General features: G+C 50.2%; 1 protein-coding gene across 1 annotated transcript; it reads right to left on the minus strand.

Annotated features, from left to right (window-relative positions):
- Positions 1 to 3,362: 3,362 nt before the first annotated feature.
- On the minus strand, positions 3,363 to 9,402 carry LOC128274590 (liver carboxylesterase 1). Its single transcript, XM_053012827.1, has 7 exons — positions 9,193 to 9,402; positions 8,625 to 8,760; positions 6,925 to 7,356; positions 5,930 to 6,856; positions 5,427 to 5,861; positions 5,191 to 5,360; positions 3,363 to 5,107 (listed from the first exon to the last, which is right to left on the minus strand). The coding sequence occupies exons 1-7, from the start codon at positions 9,399 to 9,401 to the stop codon at positions 4,531 to 4,533; spliced, it is 2,886 nt and encodes a 961-aa protein (XP_052868787.1). The 5' UTR covers position 9,402; the 3' UTR covers positions 3,363 to 4,530.
- Between the last annotated feature and the right edge of the window lie 1,805 nt (positions 9,403 to 11,207).

Raw genomic sequence — 11,207 nt, forward strand, 5'->3', positions numbered from 1 at the left:
CTTTGATAGGCACACAAGTGACCATTTAGTTGATAACAATCCGATTTGACTGGAATAGTGTTACGTTGAAGAAGGCTGTCACGACGAAGGAACATATTGGATTATATACACGCTAAACTGTAGAAGCTTGCGCAAACAATGTCTAGTAAAGGAACCCAATTGATGGATTAACTTTTAAGTCTCAGTGAATGACTCTGAGGGCCTTCTAAGTCACCCCCGCTGATAGAGCAGTCGATAGCGCTCGTCGCTGTCACGCAGCTGGCCAGGGTTCGAATCCCGGGACCGGTTGTCACTCAACCGGCCATGGTTTCGAATCCCGATACCGGCAGGGGCGCGGAACCAAACCCCCCCCCCTCCACCCCCGTCCATAAAAACAAACTAACACGAACAAGTACCAGAGTAGTAGGCCACAAAGTTTCATAATATACTTGTAAGATATAATATACTTGTCATAATATATTTGTCAAAATATACTTGTAAGATAGGAGTAATGTATTAATTAGTAAAAAAATAGATCAATAGTACAAAGCACAGTATATAGAAGATACTGTAGCGGAGGTGATTGCCGCATGCATATCAATGATTTAGCTAAAGACCACCTGTTCAAAAAAAATTAGAAATAAAACCGAAGACTTGCGCTTGAATCTTGAAGCGATCGCTTGTCGCTGCCAAACGGTGTACTTGAGAATTGAGAATTCCGAGATTCCGCTTCGACGACAGTGTCTCCGCCCAGACAGGACCCGCGTAACGCTGTACCGAGGTGGCGACACTCGCAAGCAACCGGTTTTTTTTAATGTTTCTGAGGCCACCAACCCCGCGCATCCTTGGCAGAGTTAAGCATCGCAAAGGTTATCTAAGTAATGCAGCTGCATTCTGCTCTGCAATTTTGTAAATGAGTGCTATGGTTCAAAGTGCATATACTGCGCATGCTTCAGTTAATCGAAACATTTATAATAATTTTGAACTGAACGCTTTTAGATAAAAGCTACAATTAACAACACTTGCGGTAGTAGTTGTCTATTCGTATAAGATATATCGGGACAAATGACAAACCAGCAAAACGGAAGCAACAAAAACTGTGTGGTAAAAGATGTGGGTTGTGGATTTAAAGTAGTAAAAATAATTTGGCAACATATGCATTTAACATGTTTCATTCGATTCTTGTGATATTCGACTTGACATTGTTCAATGTGCGAAACGAAAAAGTGAATAATGAAACAAATAAACTCAATCACTCAATTAGCTCTTTGATAACCCCACAAGTGACCATTTAGTTGATAACAATTCGATTTCCCCTTAATAATGAGACGTTGACGAAGGGTTTAATGGAACATATATAATACATTATATACACGCTAAACTGTAGAAGCTAGCGCAAACAATGTCTAGTGAAGGAACCCAATTCATAAAACTAAATAACTTTTAAGTCTCACGGAATTACTCTAAGGACCTTTTTAGTCAGCCCTTCTGATAGAGCAGTCGGTAACGCTCGTCGCTGTCACGCAGCTGGCCAGGGTTCGAATCCCGGGACCGGTTGTCACTCAACCGGCCATGGTTTCGATTCCCGATACCGGCGTGACAGAGGGTTGGCGCGGGACCAACAACCCCGCCCGTAAAAACGAACTGTTACGTCACAATATGTAGGCCACAACGCTTCAAAATATACTTGCAAGATAGGAGTAATGTATTATTTGGTATACAAAAATGGTTCGATAGCACTGTATAGAAGATACTGTAGCGGAGGTAATTACCGCATGCATATCAATGGTTTAAGCTAACGACCACCTGTTAAAAAAAAGAAATAAAACCGAAATAAAGAATTAGAAAAAAAACCGAACCGAACCGACTTGCGCTTGAATCTTGAAGCGATCGCTTGTCGCTGCCAAACGGTGTACTCGATCGAGAATTCCCAGATTCCGCTTCGACGACAGTGCCTCCACCCACACAGGACCCGCGTAACGCTGTACCGAGGTGGCAACACTCTCAAGCAACCGTTTTTTGTTGTTTCAGAGGCCACCAGCCCTGCGCATCCTGCCGGACAAAGCGTTCATCGACCTGCTCATCGTGTTTCCTGGAGCTAAGTCTGTCATCGATCATCACCCCAAAGTATCGTAACCGCTTCGTCGATTGCGATGGATGCCTGTTGGACGGACGGACGGACGGATTCATCCACGCTTCCACCATCTCGATTGTTCGTTCCGCGCTCACTACCACCTTTCTCAGATACTGGCCACAGTCCGCGAGGCATCTTTGCAGGGCTCTCCGGAACATGCCGGGACAGGACCCGCACCGTGCGGCGGAACCGGCCAGATCGTCCGCTCGTGTTCCGTGACAGCAAAATCGTTCTGTGAACCATCAGGTTTCAGGTTCAACCGGACGCTTGCCTCTTACAGATGCACCCCTCGGAAGACGGTCAGCCTGGTGTTCCAGGTGACGAAGCAGACGTTGAAGTCGCCAGCAACGAGGATCGCATCCATCCACCATACGCGGGACTAACTTGAAGGATAGTAGCAACTACACATATAAACTTCGCCGATTTTGGCGAGGACGAAGCCATCGTGTGCAGCCATACACCATACGCTTTTGTATTTCCCTCGTACCAAGCCCACCTTATCGCTTAACCAGTTTCCGTCGTCTACAGGTACACGGTACGGTTTGGCCAACAGCGCGACATCCCTCTTCCTTTCCACCATCGACTGTAACAGGAACTGCTGCGCCATGTCGCAGCTACACTGGAACTACTGCTGCTGTGCTGGAACTGCTTTCCCAGCTCCAGAATGAGGAGACTCTCCTTGGTAGAATCATAGAAGCCATGGCCACCATCGCCCTCAACTTCAGCGCCCTGTTACCGACGACTAGACTGCTTTGCCTACGATCGTCTCAACTAGGGCCATATGGGCCGCGCTGCTGCCTCCGTCTTTTAGGTGCAATGCAGAGGCTCCCATCACTCCCAAACACAGTTCATTGAAATACAATTGTTACGAAATACGAAGATGGAAAACTTATTTTAGCCAACCCAGAATCAGTCGAAAGGAAAAAAATGGTAGAGAAAAGATTCGCGACGCGTCAGTCACGTGAACGTTAACATGAAAAACTATGGAAAATGGAAAAGAAAACAGAAATGCAAAGTAGATAATAGAAAAAATAATAGGAGAACCGTTCCGGACAGGATTGACCGATTTTTCGGTGGACCGATAGTGTGGGTCCTGGAAGGATGGAAACGGCTTGGACAGGGCTCTACCACGAAGCGGAAGGACGAACCACATTAGTTTAAAATTTATTTTATTCGTTTCCTTTTTTTTCTTCGTAACGTCGTGTTTACGAAATCCATACATAAAACTTAGAAGTATAGTGGTCGATTAAAATGTTCAATGTACGCTGGATGCTACTTTCGCTGTGTCAATCACGTAATACTTAAATGGTAATTTTTAGTTGAAATGAAAATATATTTACACTCATTTCCTTCGCTCTTACCTACGCTAGATAAAAAAAAAACCGGGTTGGACTTATTGGTAGCTGAACGATTCTAAGCTCGTGTAGGAGACAAATCTACGAAGTACGAAGTATTTAAAGACGAATAGAACTATCCTTAACAAAGTTGTAAATAGATGGAAACAGAGCGCACAGCGAAGTTCCCGAGCATGGAACAGAGACCAGAAAACAGAGAGTTCTTCACGGATGAAGCCACCATTTTCCAGGCTCTGGCATTGCCACTCGCTTCGCTGGCTGCTTCCGAATACGGTAATATTTGCACAGTTTGGCCCAAAATAAGTTTTGATAATGCTCTAAAAAATCGATCGATCGACTGGAAGAGAGGATCAAATAGGATTAAAATTAAAGGGGGACAGAGAAGCAGAGCGCTCGACTTACACCGGATGGTGAAACTAAAATGACAATAAAACCTTAACTTAGATGTAACATAAAATACGGTACGATACGACTAAACTTAAGTGGTAAACAATCACGGACAATACGGACACAAACACGGACTCGCGTCGCGCGCGCGTGATGAACTAAACACAAATTGGACGGATACACTGACACTGACAACAGGATGCATCGATATTTACAAATGGTAAACACGTAAACGATGAAACACTGAACTATTATTATCGCCACCTCGCTCTTAACCCCTAGGACTTAAGGACTGGTGCGGTCGGCAAGTTAAATGCCATTTGCGGCTCATATTTAAGGCACTTGGTGCTCGGTTTCGTCTTACGTGCGAACGGACCACACAATCTATTGTAGATTTGATTCCCATTACGTCGCCTTTGAACCGCTTTTCGCTTATCCTAACATCGTCTAACGGCTACAGTACGGCTGCCGATACTTTAAAATCTAACCTAACCCAGCCTCGTCCAGTCATTCCCCCCGCCGCCGGTAAACCTCCACACTGGAAAGGGGCCAGAAGGACGATGCTAGCTACGGTATGTATGTGATTGGGATGTAGCGGTACGCTCGCTGGCTTGTGCGCAAGTAGAGCCCTAGTCTAAAACGGTCCTAAAATCCTAATTCACGATCGCGGCTGCGTTAAACTTCCGTCTGTGGAATTCCCTCGATGAGGTTCGTTTTGCTCGCGTTGTTGCCCTTAGTCCCACCGCGGGACAGTGGCACCGGGGTGGACCGGTTCGTTGACCCCACACTGGTGGTGGTGCCGGTGGGTGATGTGGCACCGCCGAGATCACGGTCGCGCGATTTGCTCGTTTCGGTCGCCAGCAGGTTCTTGGAGTCGACCCGCGCCACCTTGCCGTTCTTCTGGATGCCGTCCTCGGCGTACTTGATGTTCCGATCGAAATTCGACTCCTTCGGCATCGGTGAGATCGAAGACTCCTTCAGGGAGATGGCACTGCGCAGGGAGCTCTGGCTCCCGGTCAAACCGCTCTTGCCGGTGACCTGGGTCATGCCGAGGCTGCTCGGTGATCGGATCGAGCTCGCGTCGGGCGGCATTTTGCTGTACTTGGACGGTGAGTCACGGTACTCGTAGATATTGTCCCGCTGGCGCAACGGTTGCCCCTGCAGGATGGTGTTCTCCAGCACGCTAGCATCGCGCTCCGACTCGGGATTATCCATGCCGAACACGGCTTCGTCGTACAGTTGATCCGATTCTCTAAAAACAGAAAAAGGGAGTTGATAACAGAGGTGCTACTGCTGCTGCTGGCGATCATCCGGCGGCATTCCGGAACCACTTACCGCTTTGCGTTGCGCCACATGATGCAGCAGACCACAACGAGCACCATCAGTATGAGGCAGGCGGCCGCCAAACTCCAGAACGCTATCTGCAGCGGTTCCTTCGGTTCCCACCAGAACTCGGTGGTCGGTGGGTAGGTCGGTATCATGACCCCAACGACCGTCGGAATGTACTGCAAGCAAGCAAGAGAGGCCGGTTAAAGTGATACCGTACCGAAAAGGGGTTCCCTCGGACTTACCTGTGTCCAGAAGGCACTCTCCGTTTGGCGGAAGTTCATCAGAATGGTCGAGTTGTAGGTCGTGTTCAGGTTCAGGTATTTGAGCTCACCGTTGCGTGCCTTCTCGAAGTAGAGGCCAAGCACCTGCGTCGGCGTGGGATTGCCGTGGCGTGCAAAGTCGGAGTACGTCTTCATGAAGAAGTGGCTCATGTTGCGGTCGTTGTCGGTCCACATTAGCCGATCGAGCCGGGCCCGCCGCGGGAAGAACTCTACGTCCATGAACGGGGCCCCAGTGAGCAGGTAGTGCTCGATGTCGTGCGGTACCTTGCGCCATTCGGGAAGCTTTAGGCCCTCGATCGTGGTGTTCATGACGTAGCTGTACACGGGAACGTTCCGCTCGACCAGCAGCTTGATCAGTTTGTCCGTCGGTGCTCGGTACAGAAAGTCCGACAAAAGCTGAAGGGGGAGAGAGGGCGAGAGGGTTATGGTAGACTGTCCATTTTCAGACTGACCGGCGGACTCACGTTGATGTACTGCTCCCGAATGAAGGTGGTGTTGGAAGGATCCGGCCAGTACGTGTACATATACTTGATCGCCTCATACGTGCCGTTCAGGTTGAGCGTGTAGTTGTAGCGGAGCACCAGTTCGCGCACCTTCTGGTCGTAGAACCTTTCGTCCACCTCGTAGTACGGAGCCAGTGATTCGTTGCCCGAAATCACGAAGGCGGCCTCCTGTAACGTCACGCCACTCATGTAGTGCAGACCCCGGTTGTAGTGCCGCCGTTTGATGAGCGATTCCGGGGTCTCGGACAGGAAGTGCCAGTCCCGCTCGTTCCAACCCTCGTACCAGTTGTCGCCCGGGAACGTGAAGTTGTTCTCCAGCACCGGTCCCCACGGGAAGAGACCCACGTGCGGGGCAAACTCGGCGTTACCGAGCTCGTAGAAGCTGCGCCCGTTTCGCATGCAGTTCACCAGCTTCCAGGAGGTCTCGATCGAGCACCCGACCATCTGCCCAAACACACGGCTCGTGTTCTGGGCCCTCCACTTGTCCTCGATCAGCGCCCAGTCGGCCAGGGCCGATCCCGATTGGCCGATGACGCGCGTAACGATGTCACGGGTTTGCGGTGCCACCATCAGCAGTCCGGCCGACGCACCACCGGCCCCCGGACCGAACAGGGTGATCGAGTTGCGGTCCCCGTTAAACGACTCAATGTTCTCGTACACCCAGCGCACGGCCATCACCTGATCGAGGATACCGTAGTTACCGGGCGAGTTTTCGTCACCCGTCGACAGGAACCCGAGCGCTCCGAGCCGGTAGTTGAACGTCACGACGACCACATCGTAGAACGCGGCCATCATTTGCCCGGGGAAGGTGTTGGAAGCACCGCGCACGAACTCTCCGCCGTGGATGTAGATCATCACCGGGTAGCGCTGGGCCACTCCCGCTTGGGTCTGTAAGCAATCAAAGGCAATTAGCTAAGCGGGTCCACAGGGAACGGACGCGAGGCGCAGGGGCTTACGTTTGGGGAGAAGATGTTCAGGTACAGACAGTCCTCGTCCATGTCGCGGATCCCCTTCGTGGCACCGGTGTACTTGACGGGCTGCGGACAGGCGGGTCCATAGTCGACGGCCTGCACCAACTGCCAGCCTCGGTGCGGTCTTGGCGGCTTGAAGCGACCCTCGTGCGTCGGAGGCAGCGCGTACGGAATGCCGAGGAACGTCGAGCACTTGCCCATGATCCGATCGACCGTGCTGTGCCACGGCCGGTACAGGCTTTTCGGGTCCGGATTGTCGTACAGGTAGACCAGAAAGCCCTGCACCTGCCCGTAGTTGGTGGTCACGAAGACGTCGCGGTCAAGCTGCATCGAGTCACGGCGCAGCTTACCCTGCAGATCCTCGCGCCAACCACCGAGTACGCCCGGGAACGGTGTCTGCACCAGCGTCGGATTGTTCTGTGAAGCGACGGAGTAGACGGAGTGGTTAGTGGCCGTCCGTCGTGTGGATTGTGTGCAAAGTAGCGGTTCGGTGGGAAGCGTTTCACTTTCAAGGCGCAGCCGCGCGGTGCATGTGCGGCCTCTGAAAGATCCACTACCGTCGATAATTACCGCAAGCTGTCGGCGATGCGTTTGCGACCACAACGGGAACCCATTTACGGGCCGTGTGATGCGCCGGAAAGTGAAACCGCCGCGCGCGGGACATAGTAAGTCTTGGCACAGATTGCTAATTGTATGCACGCGCGGACAGATGGAACGAATGTTTTGCATTATGCTTCAATCGATTTTTTGTCTTGCCGCTCGCGAAGGCGGCAGTTCTTGGGCGTCCGCAGTGGATCATGATCATCAAGTTACAACCGCAACCGAATGCGGGTTGCGCCGGATTGATGTAGGTCAGCGGCATGTGGTATATAAGATTACCTTGATTCGCTACATCTTTCGCGGAGAGGCGAGATACTGAAGGCGAGAGTGTTTTCCATAAAGTCATATGCTTCAAATTGAACCAGATTGAAAACGACGATCAAACATGGCACACACAGCACGGTATTTTAATTATGTTGAAAAAATGGCTGCCTTTCGTATCTAAATCCATATTTCAAATCGTAGTTTAGTATGCAACGAAAACTGCAAATTGGATTCATACTTTCAAATATTGAGATCTAACCAACGAACAAATCGAAAGTCCAAGGATGTATTAAATGATCAAGGAAAGGTTCATGTATCGTTCTGACACTTTAAAGACTGTTAAAAAGTTGGATTGAATCTACATTAAAAATGACATTCAAACTTATATTGGATCTTGGTAGTTCGCTTCAGCAAAAACCCTTCAAATAGTTGTGGAAAACCATCAAGCGAGGAAGTAACTGACTTCCAAAAGGTATTTAAAGAAATTTCCGATCAATAAAATCGTTGCTAAAATGAATGCCACTTTTGCCTTTTAACTTGGGTCCCCGGAATGTTTGAATTCTTGGAATTAACAATTAGCGACCAGCGAATATAGTAAGCGATTTTTTAATGCCTTCTATTATTTTAGAAAAGGGCTATTACTGCAAAAAGCTAAATAAAATATACACGAAATATCAACGATGTAAGAAAACTTTGACATTGCTTGTATCGACGTAGATGAACATTAAAAAAAGCCTTTGAAACGCACGCTCGAAACGTATTCAGCACAACTACTTCTTACACTACAGAGCTTCTAAGATTAACTTAAGTATTCGACTTACCGGATCGTATTTGAAGCGATCGTCTCCTAGTCCGGTGTTGGTGGGATACTGGCCGGGAAGGTTCTGTCCCGGGTATTGCTGGCCGTAGCCATTCGGTTGGTAATAGCCATATCGTCTATTGTTGAACGTGTAGGTTCTGCAAGGGTTCGACATTAATTCGCACACGATCGTGAGTAAGGTGGCTGAAGTTGTTGATCGTGTAAATTTCATGCTCAGTTTAAGGAATTTTCAAGGAAATCTCACAGTCAGTTCAAGGAATCAAAGCAAAATTTTTACTATTGGACATGCGAGTGAATAACGAAAACAAATAGAATAACTGGTGCATTTAAGTTTACGCTGTTACACTGTTAGTGAAATTTTAAACCTAAAACAGATTGGAAACTTTCAATATTCTAATAGTCTAAAGCGTAAAACTCCAACTCGGAGAGCAAACAATCACATTGGAAGCGTTAAACGATGCACGTCCACGATACGTGACTACCTCCCTGCTCGATCAAGCCACCGATTTGGCATTCCTTCACACTTTGACGCACTGCACCACACCGCATCGACATCGACAAACACTCACCGATATTCCGGTTCCCCGGGGTTGGGAATTTTGTAGTTAAAGTCGCCCTCACGCGAGTACCATCGCGGATCGCGGGTCGTGTAGTATTGGCCGGCGCTCGGCAGCACGGCACAGCCGAGAACCGCCAGCAGCACCAGCACGGCGCGGGATCCGGACCGGGGTTCCGGTGCCGGCCTACGATAGGCCACTTCTGCTGGCCGCCGCGTCATACTTCCGCCAAACGCCAGCGCGGCACATCGATCGCAACAACACGGGACTGGAACCGATCGCACAGACGGCGCACATCGGACTCAGCGGCCACCGCCGCCGGTCCCGGCGTTTTGTACTGCCTTTTTCGCGACAGGTGACCACTCTTCTTACTCGCCGTATCTCTGTCTCGCACGCACACACACACAGTCTCTATCTCGCTCACTGTGAGGAAGCTTCCGCCGGAATGGGCCGCCGCCGCCGTCTGAGGACAGTGATCGACGCGCCGGGCCCAATTACGGGTCCAGACCAATCAGCAGACCACCGATCAGCGCGGGTATCGAGTCACTCGTCGCCGGTAATGTGACGTCATTAGGCGAGGCTCCCGACGTTCTAGTTTACGCCCTAGTTACCGGCACTGATTCACTGGACACCTTTCAACCTGCGCTCGGTGACTAATCGTACACAGCTGACCGGGGAGATAACAAATAATATTTTCATTAGTTGACCGCCTTTTAAGCCGAGACCTTCGAGAACGACGACGCATGAAATTGGACTCGAAAAACTGCGCCGAACTGCGCTGAGTCAACCAAAGTATGGTGTTCGGTTCCAGTGGCGAGGCCCTTTTTCTGGCCGACAACGGCGGCGGCGACCGCTTATTAATTGGGTCGTGACATCGTGACACGCTCGTAACCGGGATGGGATGGGATGGGCTGGCCGTTGCGGCGAACGATTCTCCGAGGAGTCTTAATTCAATTGATCGCGATCTCCCCGCGACGCGTCCGACGCGGAAGGTTAATGGGATTTGAACCCGTTGCTCAATGGGCCGAACCTGGGGGGCGTGGGCCCGTCGGCGTAGGATGGATTAGAGCGTGGAAGTCGCCCTCTGCCACTTGACGCTGACCCAGCCGCTATGGTTAATTATTGAGAAACCGTATTTTACGACACTGCACGGACTGCAGTTTCACCCCTCTTAATAAGCTCTGGCCACTTTCGGTGGGAAGACGACGCGCGGCCATACCCAGAAAGAGCGTCCGCGGCCCGTGCGAAAAAGATGCGATCCGGAAGAAAGGCGGATTGGGACCGGATGCGAAAGATAATTTATGCTCCATCTTGATCTTCTCACGCGCGGTGTAATGTGATTTGAAATGAAAGCAATCTCGGTCAGCCAGGTTGTGGGACAATATTTTCTCAGACATCAGTGGCCATTTTCACCTAACAACCTCAAGCGGGGCGCGCTCTCGGCTGCCACAAACGAACCTCGCAAATGAACTCCGTTTTCTGTGTAGAATAGATTATCTTAATTGACTTCAAATCGCTGTCCCTTGGAGACCCTTAGTTTGTTGCCTTAATGAAGCGAAATAGTTGCCATGTTTTCGGTTAACAGCGAGGTATTCCGGTCCTCACACAACCGGACGAAACAAGTGTTTTGGGTGGCTTTATCACGCCATCGCACATTTCCTGAATAAAAACGGGTCAAGTGTACACACACACACACGAATGGTTATCGGAATGATAAGAAAACATGCGTAGCGGTCTCCGCAACCTTCGCAACGCTGGGGCGTCCAGCGCCCAAAACGTTGCCTCTGGGTTTCCATTTTCTGATCGAGCGGCCCCGTCGAGCCGATAAGATTGATAACACCTGAAGGTTCTCTGGCCAGCCAGGGCGTGTTACGGTAGGTTGTTTGGCGAGGCTAAGGGACTGCGCACCCGAGCGGTGTTGGGTTTCCGACGACAAACATTGGACCCCGGGAATGGGGACAAGTGAAAGTGGCAAACCGGCAAACCGGCGAATGTTGTCAGGTTCACCGTATGTAAATATTGATTGA

Source organism: Anopheles cruzii, chromosome 3 (assembly GCF_943734635.1).
Source record: "Anopheles cruzii chromosome 3, idAnoCruzAS_RS32_06, whole genome shotgun sequence".
Classification (NCBI taxonomy): domain Eukaryota; kingdom Metazoa; phylum Arthropoda; class Insecta; order Diptera; family Culicidae; genus Anopheles; species Anopheles cruzii.

What these genes read in the sequence shown, in the direction of transcription:
- LOC128274590 (XM_053012827.1), bottom strand. Translation starts at nt 9,401, where the DNA reads ATGACGCGGCGGCCAGCAGAAGTGGCCTATCGTAGGCCGGCACCGGAA. An exon ending in ATCGCTTCAAATACGATCCG is followed by an intron (nt 7,357 to 8,624) that starts GTAAGTCGAATA and finishes GTCGCTTCACAG; the next exon opens with AACAATCCGACGCTGGTGCA. An exon ending in TGAACATCTTCTCCCCAAAC is followed by an intron (nt 6,857 to 6,924) that starts GTAAGCCCCTGC and finishes GATTGCTTACAG; the next exon opens with ACCCAAGCGGGAGTGGCCCA.